At 41.5% G+C, this 23437-nt stretch overlaps 1 protein-coding gene across 5 annotated transcripts in view; it reads left to right on the top strand.

Moving 5' to 3' along the window:
• SERGEF (secretion regulating guanine nucleotide exchange factor) overlaps positions 1-23437 on the top strand; it is a 120746-nt gene that overhangs the window by 21560 nt on the left and 75749 nt on the right. For all 5 annotated transcript variants that reach the window (XM_081936268.1, XM_081936266.1, XM_081936267.1 and 2 more), the window contains exon 9: positions 8696-8865. In XM_081936268.1, coding sequence (XP_081792394.1) covers positions 8696-8865 — 170 coding nt within the window. The remainder of the gene's footprint in view (positions 1-8695; positions 8866-23437) is intronic.

Genomic DNA, 23437 nt, shown 5'->3' with positions numbered 1-23437 from the left:
CGTGCATAAGGCATCCCGGTCCAGAAGGGGGCGCAATTGGCGCACCAGGCGAACCTGGTGGAAACGCCCCCCTTGCCACGGCTGCCACATGGTCGTCCATTGACAGCCGGGCATCTAGGAGGATGCCCAAATTGCGCGTCCGTTCCACAGGGGGCAATTGTTCGCCCCCTATGGCCAGCGTTGGAGTCAGCTGGCTGAACCGAGGTGCCGGTAGCCACAGCCACTCAGTCTTGGAGGGGTTGAGTTTGAGTCTGTTGTCCCCCATCCAGACCCCGACGGCTTCCAAACACCGGGACATCACTTCGACAGCCTCGCTGGGGTGGTTTGGGGTTGAAATTCTCCCACCTGCAAACATCATCTATCTACTCCATGTCAGAGAAATGATCTCATGTTACTGGATCCTTTTCTTTTTCTTACTTGCTTGCATGTCTTGTTGCTTCTAAGGATTTGGGAATGAAAGCAATAGTGTGTAAAGCCCATCTTTACAGCATGTTTTATTAAAAAAGAATGTCAAACCAAAACTGAAAGTCACTCTTTTTATAATTGATATTTTTGTGAGAATGGGAGTAGATTCTATAATGTTGCAGATGTAAATTAGGTTATGTAATAATCTCATTGAAGTGGTTTGACTAAAGGAAGTTCTAAATATAGCAGAAATGTGTTGAAGAAGAAAGGAAAGAACAAAGTCTTAAACCTTTAAAGGGTGAGTCATTCTTGGTTTAGAATAACTGCCTTCCTCCTTATGCTGGTAGCCAATAACAAATGGAGTCTTAATTAAGGGAGTTTGTTTATCTTTGTGTTGTTCTGAATAAATCCACAGGTCTGCTTGTTATGGATTTTTAAAATGGGAAAATAATTCTCAGTACATTAAAGATATACACATCCTTTCTTGTGTAAATGGATTGAAGGAAATGGAAAAAAAATGCTTACAGTGTCATTCCACTCTCCCTGTCCAGCTGCAGCTATACCAAAGACCTAGCGAAGGAATATACCATAAAATTATAAGCTGAGTTGGGTAGCTCCACATCAGTGACGTGCGGTGAGGTTTATGGCTGGTGAGGCACTGTTGCAGTGTTGGGTTTCAAATTTTTTTAGAACCTATTATGTAGGTGTGGCCTGTTTTGTGGGAGTGGCTTGGCAGTCATGTGACTAGGTGGGAGTGGCCAACTTGATGTCACTCACCAGGAGATGTCATGGATTGGGTAAAATGTGGTGAAGCTCACTTAATAATGCTCTTGCTTAGCAACCAAAATTTTGGGCTCAATTGTAGTCAAGGACTATCTCTGCCTTCCTCTGCATGGCAGCCTTGTCCTAGTAAACTATTTCTCCTTTCTGGCAATTTTCCTCTCTGTTAGAGGCACCAAAATAATCCATACAATGTAAGGTTCCCTGCTGCAGCAGAGGGTTGGACTAGATGACCTCCTAGTAGCCTTCTAGCCCTAAATTGCTGTGCTGTTTTTCTTTCTTTCTGCTAACAAAGAAACCTGCCTGAGGCTCATTCCACATGCCTGCCAGATAGAGGTAATGAGATAATGACCCTAGAGAAAGTTTGGCTCCATTCACAAGCCTTTTAGAAACACAATGTTCATATTGCACAAACCCCAAAACTTCAGAAACATAAAACCATATAACATATAACCATATAACCAATTTGTTCTTTCCTGCACCTTTTCAATTTAAAGTTATTAAGACTTGTAGACTTCAACTCCCAAAATTCCACAGCCAGGCATGCTCAGTTCCGATTTAAAGCGACAGCATTTGTTTTTCTCCTTTGTGAAATAAGTTTCCTTCTTTCTTTTTCTTTTTCTTCTCCCTTCCCCTCCTCCCTCCCTCCTCCCTCTCTCTCTCTCTCTCACACACACACACACACACACACGTTGGATTGGATATCTTTTCCAATGGCTTGGAAACAGCTCCTCTGCCATTCCTCCCCCATTCCCCCGCTGCCTTCCCCAAACAGCTCCCCCATTGCAAATACAGCCTGCTATCTGGGTGGGGAATGCCTGGAACGCAATAAAGCCCACTCACTCACTTCCTGCTGGCAGGCTGGGGTGAGATGAGAGGCAGAGAAGCCGGAGGGGAGCCGATTCGAGCCTTCCAAAAGAAAGAGGCTGGGGGAAAGTGTGTGTGCTACAGCATGGCTCTTTGCCTGGCTTTCTGCCTCCTCCTGTAGTCTCCTCAGTGCTCGCTTGTGCTCTCCCTCCTCAAGTGTAGTTTGATGGCAGGCGGAGCCAAGTTGCCTTTTCAAACTTGTAATCAGTGAAGCTGGGCTGGATTTTTATATAGTTTTATCCAGCTCTGTGTGTGTGTGTGTGTGAGAGAGAGAGAAATGGATGGGGGCCTGGGGAGGAAGTCACTACACTTGGGGAGGGAGAGCACCAGCAAGCACTGAGGAGACCACAGGAGGAGGCAGGAAGCCAGGCAAAGAGCCATGCTGTAGCACACACACTTTTCCCCAGCCCCGAAAGGATCCCTATGTAAAAATCCTATCCAGCTTCACTGATTACAGGTTTGAAAAGGGAAAGCACAAGTGAGCCAGGGTCCTTCCCTCCAGCCTTTGCCCAAAGCCCCGCACAGTACCAGGAGGATGAAGTTTGAATTCTTCCTCCTCCCTCTGGCCCACACGTAACCTTTTCCAGCTGCTTCAGAGAGGATTTCAACTCTGCTCTTGCCTCGGGTCCTCTGAAGAAGCCCCGCCCTCACTTCCTTCTCTTTGAGAAGTGCCTTGCAAATGGGTTGCAGGGCAGGGGAGCGTACCAGTATGGGAGCGTGGCCATGCCTCCGTGGAACGGCTGTCACTTACTCTGCTGCCGCTGAGTCACAGGAAGAACGAGTGCCCTCTACTATGAGGCAGGAGAACTGCGTGTCTCACCTAGTCTGACTTTTTAGGCTTTTAAGCATCTGCTTAACTCTGCTCGTGCCGAGCGATCATAAAACGACTAAAAAGTCAGACTAGGTGAGGCACGCAGTTCTCCTGCCTCATAGTAGAGGGCACATTTTTATAGGCTTTTTTAAACAGTTAAGCAGAGCCATCCAAGGTGAAGCAGCAGCTAGTTCAGCCTCACCTCAGCTGTCGCCTGAGAGGCTGAGCTCGCTGCAGCCTCACTGCAAGCTCTCGCCTGACTAGTTCAATGGTAAATGTGAAAATTCTGCAATTTTAATACCAAATAATGTAAAACTGCTGAAGTTAAATGGAAAATAACTTTATGGTACAGATCAGTAGATAAATACAAGCATTTAATTTATTTTTTCCTTTTACATTTTTTTTCTTTTCATGTTGAGAAGTGAGGCTGTGCCTCACTTGCCTCACCTGACTGCATGTCACTGCTCCACATAGGTTCTGCGGTGGAAAGGAAATACATTGTCCCACCCAGTAGGCTTCTGTTGCGTATTGGGGGTCTTGTACTAAAAGCTTCTGAAAAATACTTCTGTTCCCATGTAGTATTATAAAGGTAAAGTGTGATGTCTTAGAGAAATACTAAATAGGATTTATTTTGTTGATGAATGTATCCTACAAGACCTTTGTTGTTGTTGTTGAGCAGTTTGATTCTGTTTGAGGTCCTAGGTGAAATATGAAGAATCAGTGATCCAAGGTCTTTGGTAAGAAATGATAGATAAGTTAGTGCTGGCAAAATAACATGTGAAATCTTGGAAGACCTCAACATTTATTTTATGTCTTCTCTCCCATAACTGGCAATAGAATGTCAGAAAATACCAGGAAGATGGTTAATGACCAAAATAATAATTGAAGGATTTTTATAAGGCCTAAAATATAGATGAAGTTTGGTGAGATAAAAAAGTAATAAATATTTTCAGATACTTTTAAATAACTAGTCCATGCATGAAGTTGAAACTGGTTGGTTGGTTGGTTGGTTGGTTGGTTGGTTGGTTCTTTCTTTCTTTCTTTCTTTCTTTCTTTCTTTCTTTCTTTCTTTCTTTCTTTCTTTCTTTCTTTCTTTTTTTCCTTCCTTCCTTCTTTTCTTCTTTCTTTCTTTCTTTCTTTCTTTCTTTCTTTCTTTTTCTTCCTTTTTCTCTCCTTCCTTTCTCTCTCTTCTTCCCTCCTTCCCCTGACATTTATTGCTGTGTTATTCATGCAACAACTTCAGTAGTTTACAACAAATCATAAAACACAGTTAAAAAGAAAGGTACCCTTTCCCTCCAGGTACCAAATCAACCTTACACTTAATCCCCATCCTAGCTCAATGTTTGGAGAAAGAGCCAGAGCTTCATAGCCTTTTGGAGGGTTAAAAATATAGAGAGTCCCGAGATCTCAATAGGAAGCTGTTCCAAAGGGCTGGGGTCATCACTGGGAAGGCACGGCTTTGTGGTTCCATCAGGTGGCAATATTTAAAGAAGGGGATCTGGAGCATACCCATCTTATCTAATGTAGTAAGGACTGGCAAATACCTTCAGGAAAAGATGATCCTGCAAGTAACTGGCTCTGGAAATTCATGTTTATTGCTCTGTTAGAAGGTGATGCTGGGGTTAAGCATCCTTCACTTGATGGCTGTGGTTTGTACAATACATTGTATTGGATGAAATGATATTGGGATATTGGGACAATGGAAGAATGGAATGTGGAGTAAAACATATTATCAGCTAAGAGTCTTTATTTTGCCACAAACAACTCATGTCCAGCTTCCCCTTGAATTCTGTTGACCCTTTTCTAACATCAATTTAGTGCTGACTGTTAGTTGACTCAATTCTTGTGTGTAGGCTTGAATAAATCTTCTGTGCTGCAACTTAACATATGGGCCTATCCTTTGTGCCAGACACAATGGTATTCACTCCTTGGTACTTCCAAATTCTTTGACTTGTTTATTGTTTTTTTATAAATAAAGTCACTGAATTTTAAAAAAAGGAAACATAGTATACCACAAAGCAATACATCAGCCTGAGGCATAATTTCTATTCTCCAAAATGTCTCTGAGCCCCATTTCTCATATGGACCAGAAGAATTTTTAGAAAATAACTGAAAAGAGAGGGGAAGAAAAAGATTGACTTACAAACATGTGTGGACTTGAACATTTAGGTCTGCTGATGGTTTACATAGTATGTAATCAGTGGTGGGATTCAATTTTTTTTTTACTACCAGTTCTGTGGGCATGGCTTGGTGGGCTTGGCTTGGCTTGGTGGGCGTGGCTTGGCTTGGTGGGCATGGCTTGGCGGGCTTGGCAGGGGAACGATACTGCAAAATCCCCATTTCCTCCTGATCAGCTGGGACTCGGGAGGCAGAGAATAAATGGTGGGAGGGCAGTCAGAGGTGGTATTTACCGGTCCTCTGAACTACGCAAAATTTCTGATACCAGTTTTCCAGAACTGGTCAGAACCTGCTGAATACCACCTCTGCATGTAATGCCTTATTGTAGAATCTTCCTGTCTATGTCTGAAGTTTATTATATTTCAAATAACAATTCATATTCTGTGTTATTGGGGCTATTCTGTGATTTTAGTCTGAATCTCAGAAGTTCTGCAAACATCTTAGGGCACATAAAACAGGGTATGGGGCTGTCAAAGCTTTACTGAGTTCCTTTATAATGTGCTCATTAAACATGTACAAACTGTCTGTGTACTGACTTTATAGCTGTAATTGCTAACAGTATATAATTTGTAATACAGGTCACTTTTATGGAATAGCTTGTGACTAATTTATTTTTTTGGTAGGCCCTTTAGAAAGAGCATGGTGTTTCTATTTTAAATGTAGGCCACAAAAGGTGTAAGTGTAAATAGTTCCTTGTTTGCAGCTTTTGCCAAATACATGTGAATGTGCATTTCATGTCAGTAGCAGAAAGAAAGTGAGACTTCTCACAGTAGTTATAATATTTTTAAAAAAACCTTTCTTCCTCCCTTCCTTCCTTCTTTTCATCCATCCATCCATCCATCCATCCATCCATCCATCCATCCATCCATCTCATTTGCATGCGACTCTGGGCAGCAATTAACAACATTTAACTCTGAAAACCAATTAAAGCAGTTTTGTACAATAAAGAAAAAGGAAAAGAAAAGTGCAAATTATTTTATGACCTAATTTTTCTACAGTTCAGAGATTGTGTCTTTGTGTGCTACTACTGTTCCTGCTAAAAGAACAATGCCATTATCCAAAAATGTAACTGCTACTAAATTCCCCAACTACTTAATTGAATGCTACACTTAACTGGCAACCTCTTATGGTGAGCAAAACTTGAATCTTTTTTCTTGTGTCTGTCGTTCTTCTCCTTCTGGATATCTGAGGAAGGTAGATAGATCTCACACTGTGTTATCCTCTTTGCATAGCGATCCTATGTGTCCTTCCTATAAATCATTCTGGGACATGTAGCGATAGCAATAGCTCTTAAAGTGCTTCGTAGTGCTTTACATCCCTCTCTTTAAAGAGTCAGCATATTGCCCCCCAACAATCTGAGTCTTCATTTTACCAATCTTGGAATGATGGAAGGCTGAATCCACCTTGAGCCTGGTGAGGCTCGAACTGCCGAATTGCAGCCAGCAGTCAGTAGAGGTAGCTTGCAGTGCTGCATTCTAACCACTGCACCACCACAACTCTTGTATCTCTTTAGCCACTTGTAATAGTGTAATACTGTCTTTCCTTCCTAGCCACTTTTATCTTTAAGTCATCTCCCTCCCCCCCTCTCCCTCCCTTCCCCCCCCTCTCACACACGCACTCATACATGCACCACATACACACATTATCTGTTCTTTTTTTTCAGATTCAAGTTATCAACCATGATTACCGTTTGTATGACTGAGCAGTAACCCAACATGATGGCAGTCAATGTTTACCTTTTCCATTCTGTCAAAGATATTTGGATTTAAGCAGCCATCTGTCTCCACATAACATGGCTAATAAAAAGCAGCTGTAGTGGTTGGAATCCAAAAGAGATCTTCAAGTTGTCCAAATTAATTTGGGAGAGTACTACTTAATTAATATTACATAGCAAAAGGATTAAATAATTAATATTATATAATGCTTAGAATAATACTAAAAATAGATTAATAACAAAAGTATTATCTTCATATAACATTTTCTCAAATATTGAACCAGCACAGATAGTGAAGACCTGGTGGCATACGTATAGAATTTAGTAAGTCTCATATAAATGTACATACAGTGTAAAACCAGTTGAAGTAGCAATGGAGGTGGCAATAAAAGCAATTGTAATATGCAAGTGCAAGTTTTAAGAATGAATACTTTTCAAAGTGTAAATTAAGAATGGGTACTCACATTCTAAACATAAGAGAGGTTTCCATTTAATGCTCAGGCACCAGTTGCCTTTCTCATGGAATGGATTAATGCCAATGTAAGCTAAATAATAATAACAAGGAACAGTCATGTGTAACTAAGGAACCGTTTACAATATAAAATAAGGATATAGATAGAACCAACTTGCTATGTAAATAGAACAGCTTACTTTCTTCATATAAAATCTCCTTAATAGTCATTTTTGCCAGTGGTCAAATCAAAGAATCTAAAATTAGATTAGTAATGGAAACTAGAAAACTGGGGTATTCGAGAGGTGACTTCACTAGTTTATATATCTTTAGTCGAATATAAAGCATGTCTCGGGTCTTGTTCTTTTTAAACTAGAAATAAGATTTCAGTTTTATTTTGAGACCTGCATTTAAGTTTGATATGGAGTGATGTTGATATGCTTATGATTAAATCACTAAAATTAGATTGCAGTCAGCATTTAGTTATTACTATTAAAAGTTTCAAAGGAAAAGTTTATATCATGAATTTTAAATGGGACAAAGATATGGCTAATGTGGTAGACTTGTGACTTCCAGGGGGAATTGGAAAACTGTTAATTGAGTATTTCATCCATACGTAGGAGAGTTTCTTGACTCATTTCCTCTTAGGGTGAGGAGATTAGGAGAAAACTGGTGAGAAGTAAGCTAAAATATTCACAAGCCTGGGAACTGCTCCTCATGATTCCTGAGGGCTTCATCTTGAAAGTGATGTGTACATGTTATTTGAACATACACCTGTTTTTATATTTTAGTTTGTGGTTGATTTCATTGATCATTCTAAACTTGTTGGACTAAATTTTAACAAGCCAAGTTCACACGTTGTACTAAGGTAGAAATGAATATATTTTGTTCTGCTAGAAGGGTAGTTCCTCTTCTCTTTTTTTTGGGTGGGGGCACGAGACTGCAAGGCAATGAAAGTTGGCCGTTCAGAAAACTTCAAAATAGATACAAGGTACAGCACATAACTTACCACCTCTGTATTAAGTCACAAACCAAAATGTTTGCATAGTTATATTGCTAGATTAGGGACAGGGAGGTTTCTGAGATGCTTTGGGAGCAGTCATTATTTCTCAGCATAACCTACCCATCAATGTTGTTGTGAGAATAACATTTAAAGAGTTCTTATACAATATATCTTGGCTGGAAGAAACATACAATATCAATGTAACAAACAAGCAAAAGGAAACATGCTCAGCAAATTACCATGGTTGAATTCCTAGAAACTGTACTAAGCCAAAACCAGGTAATCTCATTAATAGTTAGTGCTACTTATGAATTCAACTCCTAACTCCATTGGTGTGTAAAATATGTAAAGTGAAGAGAAGGAAATATTTAATGAAAAGAAAAGCTTAATGTGACGTATTCCAATCTTGCGCAGCTTAATAACGTTTTATCATGGTTTTATGTTAAGTTCAAGAACTAACACTGCAATTATGTCACTGATATTTAGAGACAGAGAAAGTCTTCACGTGGGGTAGAAGAGACTATGGTCAACTTGGAAGAAGTGAGATGCGATGTGAAGAAGGACAGAGCCAGGACAGAAAGGGGTCAACAGAGCATCATTTGAAAGAGTCATCTTATGCTCCTGCTACAGTACCCAGACTCTCTGGTGCATCTGAGGTAAGAGAAAACTATACGTGTTCTCATCTTAGACTTTCTTTTATTAATTTGAATGGTGCCTCTGGCACAGGGAATGCTGCACTGTCTCAATCCATTAGGTCAACATTGCAGGCGTTTACTTATTATATCTAATATTCTGCCACTTATTTAGTTTGTGAAAACTGAAAGACAATCTAAATGTGATTCTCAGTACTACTCTTTCTAATAGTCTGATTGCGGCTTTCCCTATATTTGCTTTTTTACAACACAAAAATTTCTTAATGCACACTTTTTGTAGAGAATTCTTTGCAGAATATAATAAATAAGTTAAATTGTACAAAATATTTGAATTTTGGAAGACTGGCTTGAATGGTCTCCGTTCATTATTATTATCACCCTAATATGCTGGATTTCATACTAAACTTAATTGTAGTAGTACTGCCTCTGAAAAACAAACAGGAAAAGAAAAATCTCTTTTCTAATGAACAGAAATACAATTTTTCAGCAGAACATTTGCGTGTCTGTGTTCTAAAAACTGTTGAATTTTGTTTGAAGTTGCTTGTTTTGTTATTTTAGTATATTATTAATTACAATTATTCAGATAACTTAGGGACCATTTGAAGTTACGACAGACACCCCCTTCCCAAAAAAGGGGTACTTCTGACTCAGTTTCAAAATTACAGTCTCTGCTGTGCCTTTGTTTGTTCACCCTTGCAATCGACTGCAGTCCCCGCATATTAGATAAGCACTAGTTTAGGAGACCCATAGCAGTTTGAATTATAGAGCTCCATTCCAGATCGGTAAGAATATGAACTTCATATAAAGAAAACTCTTAGGTAATCCAGATACCAAATCTACTTGCCAATTTCCCCCCCTGTTGAATGCATTGATAAATAGAAGATAATAGAACATAAGAAAGAATAGTGAATAAGTAAGGAAGAAAATAGAAGAAGAAAAGAGTATAACGAAGTGGTTTTTGGTCTTTTTCACAGCAGTTATAAATGCATTTATAGTTTATCCTCTTTTTCTAAGGTTGCATCATATATTTTTTTCTTCCATAAGCTGCCTTTCCTAATCATCATACCCCAAAATTAGAAGTTCATTTTTTTCCTTTTTCAGCAAAAAGTCCATTAATAAATTAATAAATGTAGTAGCTGGTCTTTCGCTAAGCAAACAAGTTAACTTTGCCAGTCAGTCTTCTCAGCTCTAGAAAGGAGGCAATGGCAACCTACTTCCAAAAAACATTGCCAAAATAAATAAATGAAGGGATTTGGCCAGGCAGTTGTCAAAAGTCAAAAAGCTGACTCAGAGGAAGACACACACATAATCTCAGCCAAACAAACCTAAAAGAAATATTTCCCTTTTAGTGCATATTGTACTATGGTAGCCAGTACAAAACACACACCCTTTTAAGATGTTTGATGTTTGAGATGTAAAAAAAAATCAGACCAAGATAAATTGTTTCAGATTTTTTCCACCTTTAATATAATATATAAGCTGTACAGTTCAACTGAAAAAGAAACAGAAATATTTTAAGGGGAAATAACAATAAAAATAATAAGCTGCATAAAGATGCACACCCTTAAACTAATATTTTGTTGAAGCACTTTTTAATTTTATGACAGTCTTGTGGGGTAGGAGCCTATCAGCATGGCAAATCGAATAAATTTGCCATCTGATAAATTGAAATTGAATCAAATAAATCTTACCTTGGGAATCTTTGCCCACTCTTCCCTGCAAAAACGCTCCAAATCTATCAGATGGTGAGGGCACATTCTGTGCACAGCCCTCTTCAGGTCATCCCACTTCTGGTCAAGCCATTCTTTTGTTGATTTGGAGGTATGCTTTAGGTTGTTGTGATGTTGAAAGGTGAAATTCCTCTACATCTTCAGCCTTTCAGCAGAGGTCAGAAGGTTTTGTGCCAGAATTGACACTTTGACTAAAGCCCAGTTCCAGCTGAAGAAAAGCAGCCTCCAAACATAATGCACCACCATGCTTCATGGTGGGTAAGGTGTACTTTTGGTGATGGGCAGTGCTGTTTGTACCAAACATACCTTTTGGAATTATGTCCAAAAAGTTCAGCCTTGTTCCAGTGGTGGGTTCCGGATCCTGTCGCAACTGGTACGCTGCGACGGGGCCGGACATCCACCTTGGGCACGTGTACTGTGTGCGAGTGTGCACACGACTGCCCTGCGATGCCCCAACTGCTTTTTGAGGTCGCGCAGGCACCATACGCTGTGTGCGCATGCACAATTGGCCTGTTTTCTTCAAAAAGAGGTAAGGAATGTGGGTGGGCAGGTTGGCACACCAAAACACCGTTCCGGTACGTTGGCTGCTGCTCCCAGCTGCTCCCAGTACACCCGTACTGGGTTGTACCACCCGGAACCCACCACTGCCTTGTTCTCATCAGACCATCACACATTTTCCCATGTGCTTTTGTCAGACTTGATGTAGGTTTTAGCAAAATGTAGCTGGGGTTGGATGTTTTTCTTTGTAGGGTTTCCAACTTGCCATCCTACCTTCCCAGCTCAGACATATGCAAAATATGGAAGATTGTTGCCACATGTAGTACACAGCCAGTTCTTGCCAGAAATTCCTGCAGCTCCTTTAATGTTGCTGTAGGTCTCTTGGCAGCCTCTTGGGCCAGTTTTCGTGGGATTTTTTTTTCATCAATTTTGAAGGGACATCAAATTCTTGGTAATATCACTAAAGTGCCGTGTTTTCTCCACTTGTTGATGACTGACTTCATTGTATTCCATGATATATCCAATGCCTTGGAAAGTGTTTTGTACCCTTATTCTGACTGATACTTTCCAACAACGAGACCCCTTTGATGCTTTGTAAGCTCTTTACAGACCATTGCTTTTGCTGTAAGAGGCAACTGAGTCAATGTCAAAAGAAAACCCTACTAGAACAGCTGAATTTTAGATGGGCTTGATCAGAGTCACTTTAACTGATGACAGATGTGTACTGACTGCTATTTACCATCATTTGAATGTGATTGGTTAATTCTGAACATAGCAACATCCCTACATAAAATGGGTATGAAGACTTATGCAGCTGCATCATTTTGGTTTTTAATTGTTATTTTCCCCCTCTAAAAGATTTCAGTTTCTTTTTCAATTGACTTGTACAGCTTATATATTATATTAGAGATGGAAAATATTCTGAAGTGGCTTACCTTGATCTGATTTTTTTTTACATCTCAAAAACTTGGCATTTTAATAAGTGTATGTAGACTTTCTATGTCCATTATGGACTTCGGGAGTTCTTGTTTTCACTATCAATGAACAGAAGAGAGAAACCTGAATTCCTTCTTAACAGACTCTTTGTCACAAACATAGCTTTAAAAATAATTTCTGTTTGCCGAGTGCACAAGCATGAAAAGGTATATGAAACAGATTTATGAACGTGGATTTAGCTCATACAGACATAGTAGATCCAGTACTTTTCCACTGATGTTTTTTTTAACAAATCAGAACTGTGAATGTGCTACAATGAACTGCACTGCAGGCTGCAGCCCCCGATTGGCATGCTAGAAACATCTTTAGCATACTGCTAAGTAGAGATTGGTGTGGAAACTGGGTCAGAAAACATGCTTACTGTACCTGCAAGAGACTGCGGAGTGTAAGAGCATGGAAACAGGACTGTCCACAGTATGGCACTGTCTTACTAAGTATAATGGGAAACACTGCTAAGGGTTTGCCATCGTGTGTTTTTGGTGATTGCCAAGTGAATGTATCAATGACAGAATTGTATATATTTAATTTAATGCCCTATCAGACATTAATCTATAGTGCTTTGAAGAAGAGTCACTCATTATTCTATAATGTATGCCCGAGTACGCGTGCTCATACGCGTTTGAGGAGAGCTTCGGGAAGATGATTGTCATCCTTGGGGCTTGCAGGGGGTACTCTATCCCATCGTTGGTTCCAGGTCCAGCTATGAGAACTTCCTGGGACCTCGGAGATACCCTTGAGCTGCGATGTCCTGTCTTGTAGCCGGAACGTCATGAATGAAAAGGGGCGGTTTGCGGTGAAATGAGAATGGAGAGCGTCGGCGGCTGCTGGCGTGGGTGTGGTCAGCAGCTGCGGTGGGATGCCCGGCCTGGGGTCTCTGCAGGCGCCGTGCGTGTGGTTGTCATCGGCGGCGGCAGGATGCCCGGACGGGGGTCTCTGCAGCTGCTGCTCACCACGCCATGGTGTTATCCCAGTTGCTCCCCCCCACCTTGCTTATGGACATGATAAATTAGATCAGCGGGGAGTGGCTGAGGCAGCTGGCATGGATATTAATGCCAGCGGAAGATGGCTTTGGTAGTTGGCATGGGCACGGTTGGAGTGGGGGGGCTTCATTGTGGCTCCCTCCGGTATCACCGCCGTTGCCTGGGCCACCGTACTGTGCCATTTGGCCATTTGGCCCCTCCTCCTGTGACACTATGGACTGGGTCAATGGAGTGCAGCCCTGGCGACGGATATGAGTGCGGCTGGCGTGGACGGAGCTTAGCTGATGGAGTAGTTGGAGTTGGAGCAGCCGCCGATGCTGCCGCTGTCCTCACCGCGGCCATCACTGGCCGCTTCACCACCTCGCAAGTTAGCATCTGCTGCGATTTTGACAGCTGTCCTTAACACCGACTATTTTTATGATGGACATAAGCTTCCCGCTACCCCCTTGAACATTGCCGGCTACCCACCCCATGGACATATCATCTCGTTCCATCTCTCCATGATGTCATCCCGTTTGGTTGATGCCACACTCTCCTCTATGTTATACTGTGACAGAACTTTATTCCCTTTGGGAACTCCCCCTTTCCCAGGGATGGCCTTCTTGCCTATCAAGACGCTTCCTTAATGATGGATCTTGGGATCCCGAGAGGTGGCATGCGAAGAAGAGATTTCTTAGGGTTTTTTACAGGGGTTTTTAAATCAAATTTTAAGGGGGAGGGCGGGCGGGTTGATTCGGATGGCTCAGACAGGCTTGGGGTTAGGGTCCTACTAGACCTCTCGGCGGCTTTCGATACCATCCACCATGGTATCCTATTGCGATGACTCGGGGGGTTGGAAGTGGGGGGTACTGTTTTATGTTGGTTCTCCTCCTACCTGTCGGATTGGTCGCAGTTCGTGTTGACTGGAGGGCAGGGATCGACCCCGAGGTGCGTCACTTGTGGGGTGCCCCAGGGGTCGGTTCTCTCACCCCTCCTGTTCAACATATATATGAAACCGCTGGGTGAGATCATCCATGGTTTTGGGGTACAGCATCATCAGTATGCTGATGATAACCAACTTTTCATCTCTACCCCAAACGATGCCCTCGATGTGATGTCCCGATGCCTGAAGGCTGTGCGGATCTGGATGGGGAAGAACAGGCTCAAGCTCAATCCCTCCAAGACTGAGTGGCTGTGGTTTTCGTCATCCCGATTTGTGCATCTTGTCCCATCTTTGATGATAGGGGGAGAAATTTTAGCCCCCGCAATCTGGAAGTCGTCCTGGACACGCGGCTTAGTTTAGAAGAATACCAGACAGCCGTGACCAGGGGGGCCTTTTACCAGGTTCGCCTGGTACGTCAGTTGCGCCTCTTCCTGGATCGGGATGCTCTATGCACACTCACTCATGCCCTCGTCCTTTCTCGCCTGGACTACTGCAACGCTCTCTAGATGGGGCTGCCCTTGAAGAATACCCGGAGGCTTCAGCTGGTCCAGAATGCGGCCGCATGGGTTATCATGGGGGTACCTAGGTGCTCCCATGTTACACCCCTTTTAGGCGGCCTGCACTGGTTGCCAGTTGTTTTCTGGGTGCGATTCAAGGTACTAATTATGACCTTTAAAGCGCTCCATGGCTTAGGCCCAGGGTACCTGCGAGACCACATACTGCCACCAGTAGCCTCCTACCGTCCAGTACGATCCCACAGAGTTGGCCTCCTCAGGGTGCTGTCGGCCAGACAATGTTGGCTGGCGGCCCCCAGGGGGAGAGCTTTCTCTATGGGAGCGCCTTCCCTCTGGAAAGAGCTGCCCCCGGAGCTTCAAATAATCCCTGATCTCCGGTCCTTCTGACGTGCCCTAAAAAAGTTGGCTTTTCCAGCAAGGTGGCCTGGCCTGTTAATTTTATCTAATTTTTAAAATGTTATTGTTATATTAATTGGGTTTGTTTTTTTGGATACTTATCTAATTCCCTTTTAACTTTTGTGATATGTGTTTTTTAATGTTGTATGCCACCCTGAGTCCTTTGGGAGAAGGGCGGCATATAAATCCAAATCCAAATCCAAATCTATATGTAGCCAATCAATTCCCACATAAACACATAGGCAGGAAATATGTTTGCATTGAGCATCCCAATCAGAGGTGGGTTCCTTCCGGTTCGCACCTCTTCGGGCATACCGGTTCCAGAAATTTGCCGTACTTTTGTGTACCCGTTCCACGGAGGTGTGGCCACGCCCCCATACTGGTACGCTCCCCTGCCCTGCAGCCCATTTGCAAGGCACTTCTCAAAGAGAAGGAAGTGAGGGCGGGGCTTCTTCAGAGGAGCCGAGGCAGGAGCAGTGTTGAAACCCTCTGAAGCAGCTGGAAAAGTGTGAGTTGGAGGGAGGGGGAGGAATTGTGCTCGTGCTCTCCCTCCCCAAGTGTAGTTTGATTGCAGGCGGAGCCACATTATCATTTCAAACCTGGAATCAGTGAAGCTGGTCTGGATTTTTACATAGCGGATCCAAACCTTCCGGGTTAGGGGAAAGTGTGTGTGCTACAGCATGGCTCTTTGCCTGGCTTCCTGCCTCCTCCTGTGGTCTCCTCAGTGCTTGCTCATGCTCTCCCTCCCCAACTGTAGTGACTTCCTCCCCAGGCCCCCATCCATTTCTCCCTCCCCCCACACAGCTGGATAAAGCTATGTAAAAATCCAGCCCAGCTTCACTGATTACAAGTTTGAAAAGGCAACGTGGCTCCGCCTGCTATCAAACTACACTTGAGGAGGGAGAGCACAAGCGAGCACTGAGGAGACCACAGGAGGAGGATGGAAGCCAGGCAAAGAACCATGCTGTAGCACACACACTTTCCCCCAGCCCCTTTCTTTCGGAGGCTTGGATCAGCTCCCCTCCGGCTTCTCTGCCTCTCCTCTCACCCCAGCCTGCCAGCAGAAGGTGAGTGGGTGGGCTTTATTTCGTTCCAGGCATTTCCCACCCGGACAGCAGGCTGCATTTGCAATGGGGGAGGTGTTTGGGGAAGGCAGCGGGGGGGGGGAATGGGGGGGGGGATGGCAGAGGAGCTGTTTTCAAGCCATTGAAAAAGATATCCAATCCAGCTTTTGAGTGTGTGTGTGTGTGTGTGTGTGTGTGTGTGTGTTTGAGAGAGGGGGGAGGAGGGAGAGAGGGAGAAAGGAAGGGAAGGGAGAAGAAAAAGAAAGAAGGAAACTTCTTTCGTAAAGGAGAAAAACAAATGCTGTCGCTTTAAATCGGATCTGAGCATGCCTGGCTGTGGAATTCTGGGAGTTGAAGTCCACAAGTCTTAATAATTTTAAACTGAAAAGGTGCAGGAAAGAACAAATTGATTATATGGTTATATGGTTTAATGTTTTTGAAGTTTTGGGGTTTGTGCAATATGAGCATTGTGAATGGAGCCAAACTTTCTCTAGGGTCATTATCTCATTATCTCTATCTGGCAGGCATGTGGAATGAGCCTCAGGCAGGTTTCTTTGTTAGCAGAAAGAAAGAAAAACAGCAGAGCAATTTAGGGCTAGAAGGTTACTAGGAGGTCATCTAGTCCAACCCCCTGCTGCAGCAGGAAACCTTACATTGTATGGATTATTTTGGTGCCTCTAACAGAGAGGAAAATTGCCAGAAAGGAGAAATAGTTTACTAGGACAAGGCTGCCATGCAGAGGAAGGCAGAGATAGTCCTTGATTTATGACTACAATTGAGCCCAAAAATTTGGTTGCTAAGGAAGAGCATTATTTTTTTTTAAACAAAGTTTTATTGTTTTTTTGGTGTTTTGCAAAAGGAAAAGGTATGGGGAAAGTTACAAAATGTGGCAGCCGCAAACTGCGGTAGGTATGCGCCCCCTCCAGACTCATGGTGTACATTTGCATAGCATTCAAATATTACATAATAACATATAGTCAGTGTGGTAAATTCATAAGTAATTTCAATCAATTTGTGTCATGTGGATTTTCTTACTTATTTGTGTGATCTGAGCTTTCTTGATGTCGCCCCATCTCCCCCTGTTGGCAGTGCTCCGGCCCCTCCCGTGTCTTGTGCATCTACTGGGATGTCTTCTGGTTTTTCTAGGAGTAATTTATTTTTTCCATAAAGGCCTGCGCCTCTATGGGTGTATTAATTCTGACCCTTGTCTCCTTCCAGAATATTAACATACCTTCAGGCAGCAACCAACGAAACCACACCCCCTTCTGGTATAATTTATTCGCCAATTGCGAATAATATTTTCTTTTCTCCCTCACTTTCTTGGGGATCTGTTTCAGTATGGTTATCTCCTTGTCTTTGTATATCAGGGCTTGTCCCCTTTGTGTATTCAGAATTTCATCTCTTGTGCTTTTCCTAAGAAATTTAATGTGAACCTCCCTGGGGACATTGTGTGTTCTAGCATATGCGGAGTTCACTCTATAGACCAGGTCTATTTCCCACCCCATCTGTTGTTTTTCTTTCTGGGTATACTCAGCCAAGATAGTTGTCATGATGGCACTCTCTTAGTTTTGTCTCCCGGGGATATATTTTAACTGGGTTTGGGTATTTTAATTGGGGATGTTTTTTAGGGTTTCCATAGCATATTTATTTCTTGTACAGTCTCTTCTCCTCCATCTAAATGTTTAGTATTTAATTGTTTTTATACTATTTATATTGTTATTCATGTATTTTATCTGCATTTTATCTGACTGTACACCGCCCCGAGTCCCTTTTTGGGAGTGGGGGCGGTTTAGAAATCCAAAGAAATAATAAATAATAATAATGTCCCTAATGTTTTCATCATCTGTCTCCATCACATTCTGAAATCTAAGATAAAAGGACATTCTCTCAAACTCTATTTTCATTTCTTGGGTGTCAAGCCCTTTGTTTCCCTTTTGCACGCCCTCCACCCCCCCCTCATCTCAGCCGCCCCCTGCTCCAAGAGATCCAGTCTCTGTGAGTTCTTATCAATTTTTTCCTGGTTCCCTCTAATTTCTTCTTTCATCTCCTTCAGCTGTTTCTTAATTTCCTCTTGTCCCTGTAGAATTTGCTGGAACATTTGATGAAACTCCAAGTCCGTAGTTTTAACTTGTTTAAAAGCTGTCAATGTTGATTGTGTGCTCGGACTTGAGGTTGCAGATGTCAGGGCAGAGACAGCAAAGCCGGACTTTCCAGGAGATGGTCTTTTAGATGTCATTGTTAGTAATAAAGAGTCCAGTCAGTATAGAGAAGAATCAGTCAGAGTGGTAGAGCAGCCAAGGGAGTTCGGGGGGTAGAGAGACCAGGCACAAGGGAACTCTCTAATCACCCTGGCAGGGAACAGACGTTTTTCACTCCAGAAAGTTCAAAAGCAAACAATCCACAAGAGAATTATCCAAATAACACGGAGACAAAGACCGGAAGCCTGAAGCTAAGAGGTGGAGTCAAGTTCACCTTTCATGAAGACAATGGAGGTGTGCCATCTTGCCCTGCCAACTTCGGGTACTGAGGCAACAAATAAAGTTTTCAAAGTTCAAAGTTCCCAAGGCTTCCAGATCCCATTGTCTTGAAACCTAAAGGTTTAAATCCGAAGATCCATTTAGTTGGAGTGTGACCTCTTTGGTTTGGCTCTCCCCCTCCTCCTTCCCTTGGGGCTACGAGCACGTTTGTTTCTAGCCGCTTGTCCGAGGGGGGGGGAAATCCCCCTCCCCTCCAGCCGCACCTCTCCGAATTAACCGAAAGTTCCGATTAAACACAACTGACGAGTTTTAGAGTTGGTGATAGGTATGAAAGGAGACTACACCTCACCGCATCGCCGCCGCATCCTTCAAGTTTCTTTTTTTCTTCTGGACAGCCTCGCAGCAAAGATGCTTCAGTGCGTCTCCCCTTCGCGCTCCTCGGTGCCTGGAGCAAAGCGAGAGCCCCCTGACAGCCGCCGCCGATACAGGGGTCCTCCCGCTGCGCCGCTCCTCCGGCAGAACGCCTCTCTGGGGCGTCCTGTGCCCCCCAAGGGGTGGGGAGCCCACCGGGGATGCGCGGGGCGAGCAGTCTCTGCCCGTCGCCATCAGCCGCCGGAAGCAGCAAGAGCATTATTAAATGAGCTTCACCACATTTTACCTAATCCATGACATCTCCTGATGAGTGACATCAAGTTGGCCACTCCCACCCAGTCACATGACTATCAAGCCACTCCCACAAAACAGGCCACACCTACAGAATAGGTTCTAAAAAAATTGAAACCTACCACTGATCCCAATGTACGGTATGTAACATAAAGATGAACTGGGTTTAGTCTCCAATTGTTGCAATAATGTATGAGGTGGATTTTGATCTAGACCAGACAACCTGTGACCTGTTATGTCATCATTTCAGATATTTTTCCATATGTAGACAGAGAAACAGAAAGGTTACAGGGAAGCAAATATTTCAGTAGAAGCAGGAACAACTTCTGACTTCCTGTTTGCTTCCCCAATTGAGTTTCCTTATGTGAAACTGGCAGTGATCATGGGAAATCTTCCCCCCTCCCTTCCTTTAAGTGTGTGATGAAATTTTTCCCTTCAGCCATGCCATGTGGCTTCTAGGCAATATGGGTAATCCTTGTTTAGTGACTGCTTTGCTAAGTGATTGTTTGACTTTTTTTTAACAACAATTTTAATAAAAGTTACAAATAGAAAGATAAAGCACTAATACAAACTAAGGAAAACATAAAAAGGAAATAAAAAAGTAAAGTAAAAGAGGACTCTCCCGACAAGTATAAATATTTTCAATAGTCTGGTATTACTCTAGTACTTCAATACAAAAACTCTTCTTCCCATATCTCATCCTTTATTGATAATCAAATCATAAAAACCTATTCATTACTAATCAGCAAAAATCTACTAAGGGCTAGCCAAAATGTTAACAAATAAGTTTTAACTTTTAAAAAAATACCCATTTTTTAATCAAAGAAATAAAGCAAAATAAATATCTCCCCATTTATAAACAGATTTTTAAACCTTGTCATTCAGCTGGCCAAAAAGAAATCCCATTAATAGCTACCAGGAACCACAACACATGTATTTTAACCCCGATCAAATCGATTCAATTTGCAGAGCTTCTGTGTACTTTTAAAAAGCTTAATTTTTAAGCCTGTCGAGCAGTATCCCATAGGCTGATTTCTTATTATTTTTTCCTATCTCCTTTCAGGAACAATTTGAATAATTTATCTTCATCTCCTCTCAGAAACAGTTCCCCTGATTTCACACATTCCTTTTGTAAATCCAAGAGTTCCAAGGCACTCTTCTAATTTATTATTTCTATGTCTCCTTTAATTATAAAGATACCAGCTAACTTCATTTATAAATCCATCATTGCATCTTTTTTATGTCGTTTTTGTAATCCAGCATATTTTTAAAACTCTAAATCCACATTCAAGTCAGTCTCAGTCTCGGTTATAATCCAATAAAATCAATTGTTCTTCTGTTATCTTCTGCTGGCTATATCTTCGGAATTCTGAGAGGCTAATCTATGAACTGGCAAAAAACCGGACCCATGTTCAGTCTGCCATTGCTGTCCTTGGAAGTCTTGCATTCATTCACAATTCTGACAATGATGAAAAAAGTAATTTTATAACCAATCCTTTCATTTACAACCTTTGCAGGTCTTCACAATGAAAGAAAGCTGAAGTAAGATGATAAATATAATTTTGGTTTCACTTAACAGCCGCTTCAGTTAACGACTAGACTAAGTGGCTAGTCCCAATTGTGGTTGCTCAACAGTTGGATTGACATGTCTGCTATAGAAAATAAATAAATGAATAAAATAAATGAGAATTACTTATATTGTCTTGTAGCCTTTCTGTATGAGGCTGTTAACACCACAAATTCCTCCTCTGAATTCACTCATGGTATGAGGAGGGATTGAGATACATTGAGATGGATGGGGAAGGAAGATGGAAAGACTGCTAGAACTTATAAGAGAAGAAACATTTCTTGGGGAAACTGAAATGAAAATTTAAGTTTCTTCTCCTTGGAATTAAGACAGGATAGCCTTGGTTTGTGGGGACAACTAAATGATGTGGAAAATATTTAGAATGCTTTATTGCTTCTTTACAAGCCTCCGGGAGGCTAAAATGTTTTGTAGGCTACTAATCTTCATTGATTTATTTTTTTAAGGTGTTCAGAATAGAAAATGTGCCATAGGCCACGGCAATGGTTAATCTGTTTGAAACAAAGCTTTAAAATATTAGCAGCTGAGCTTTTTGCTTTTGGTTTAGCTGAGTGAGGTTTGGTCTATCAAAATGTAGCCCATTTCATAAGCCATGAATGCAGTTTCATTTTTTGTTTTGGACTTTCAGAAAATTCTGTTTGAAAAGGTATGCATCCATACTTGGATAACATTAAGTTTGTTACTACATTATTTATTAACTGAATAAACCAAGACACATTGGCAAATACAATTGTTGTTCTAAAGGTATCATATACACCCACAAACATATAATTTATTTATGCTATTTAGTAGTAGAATTTTTATCATGCCCATATCAACAGATTTTAGCTGATGTACCAAAACAACTCACACATGAAATATAACCAATTTTTGTTGTGAGTCTTTTGTGTAGATGGTACTAGAACTGAAGCATACTTTCATTAATTATTTGTACAATGGAGAGTAGGACTGTTTGATTTAGCATGGTCACTGTCATGGGTAGACATTATTTTTTAAAGAGCATTTCCAATGAAATTTTGATGTAATTATCCTAGATCAGCAGTTCTTAAAATATTTGATCTAATTATCACTTTTTCTGAACTCAAATCATGTCAATACCTCCACCCCCCCCCAAAAAAACAGACTTCATTGCATTTCTCAAGCATCTTGATGGCAGCAGTTGAAAACTGGATTCTTTACTCAGGAATAAGCAATTACAAATTCCTCCATTATCCCCTGGATGTGCCCAAACTTTGCAAAGTTGTGCATTTGCGTGTGTGCAGCCATCTGTTGTATTATGCTTACTGATAAAAAGTTAAAAAGGAGGCAATTTATTTGACAAAAATTCCTGCCTTCCCTTGGATGATTAAACCCAAATTTACCAGGCTGATGTTATTTTGGATTTGAATTAAATAGAAGGATTGCTTGAGGAAGAAAATCTCTGCATCTGTATGAATGCAGCAGGTAGTGCTCCACAATCTTCATATAGCCATTCCTAATAGGCTAGTAATAATTTAATTTAATGGTTTGATTATGTGCCATCAAGTAGTTTTTGACTCCTAGCGACCATATAAATAGATTTTCTCCATGATGATGTCTATGGAGATTATCAGTCATCTAGGTCAGGGTTGTAACAAAGGTGCTTTTTCAAAAGGCAAGTTTGTTTGTCCTTGAAGATGTTTCACTTCTCATCCAAGAAGCTTCTTCGGTTCTGACTGAATGGTGGAGAATAGGAATATAAATCCTTCCATTCTCCGGCATTTAGTCAGAACTGAAGAAACTTCTTGGATGACAAGCGAAATGTCTTCAAGGAAAAATAAAGAAACTCCAGTTTCCTCTTGAAAATCTCCACGATGATCTATCCCTAACCTGTTCTTTCAAGTCTCCACCAACTCCTTGCTACCGTAATTGAGTCCATTCTCTTTCCTTCTGAGTCTTTTCCAGAGAGCTGGGTCTTTGCATAATGTGTCCAAAGAAAGATAATTTTAGCCTGGTCATTGTATTTCAATGAATGAATGAATGAATGAATGAATCAAGTGATCCATTAGTTTGTTTTCTTGGATATCCAACCTGGTAATCTCAGGTTTTTCTCCAATTGTAATTTTTTTTTAATGAAATCAACTTGATTCTGAAATCTGTACTGATTGAAACTCTTCTATTGAGTCTGCAAACATTTTGATAACTTCTTTTATTTTCATTTGATTTTTCATTTGTTATAAAGCCCATTTAGAAGGGAAATTGAAGATTTTTTTCTGTTCTATTTTCCTTTGGGAGAAAATAATTTTTTCAGCTCTTCAAAACTGTATGTGGGTGGAGTGGGAAGCTAACTTTGCCAATATATGAAATTTCAGCAATACTGCTTTACTCTTAGAATGTTATTTATTCAGAGGTTTCCTCAGAAATAATCCCATGTTTGGACACTCTCTGCAATTTTTAAAGCTTAGGATCAGATTATCTGTATGCATTTAATTTTACCAGGTTTTGAACAATTTTATGCTAATTACCTTCCGAGTAGAAACTGGCTGTGGCTTTGCATATCTGTGGAATAAACTATACAAGTTTTGGCACCCTTACAATTTTAAAAGAACGAAGCTGCTGGGGGAAGGCTCATATGCATAAATGATTATCAGCTTTCTTGATCTCCTACTTCCTTCTTCTTTTGGAGGAAGGGGGCTTGAAAAACCAAATGTTACCTTGTCTTTTCATTGGAGAAGATTTTAACAGACCGTAGGAAAGTGCTTGGAAAGAGTTCCATGCGGGAGTGTTTCGA

The sequence above is a fragment of the Natrix helvetica genome (genome assembly GCF_964273705.1).
Source record: "Natrix helvetica genome assembly, chromosome: 1".
Taxonomy (NCBI): Eukaryota; Metazoa; Chordata; class Lepidosauria; order Squamata; family Natricidae; genus Natrix; species Natrix helvetica.
Note: the sequence above shows the minus strand (reverse complement) of the source record. Positions and strands in the feature narration are given on the sequence as shown.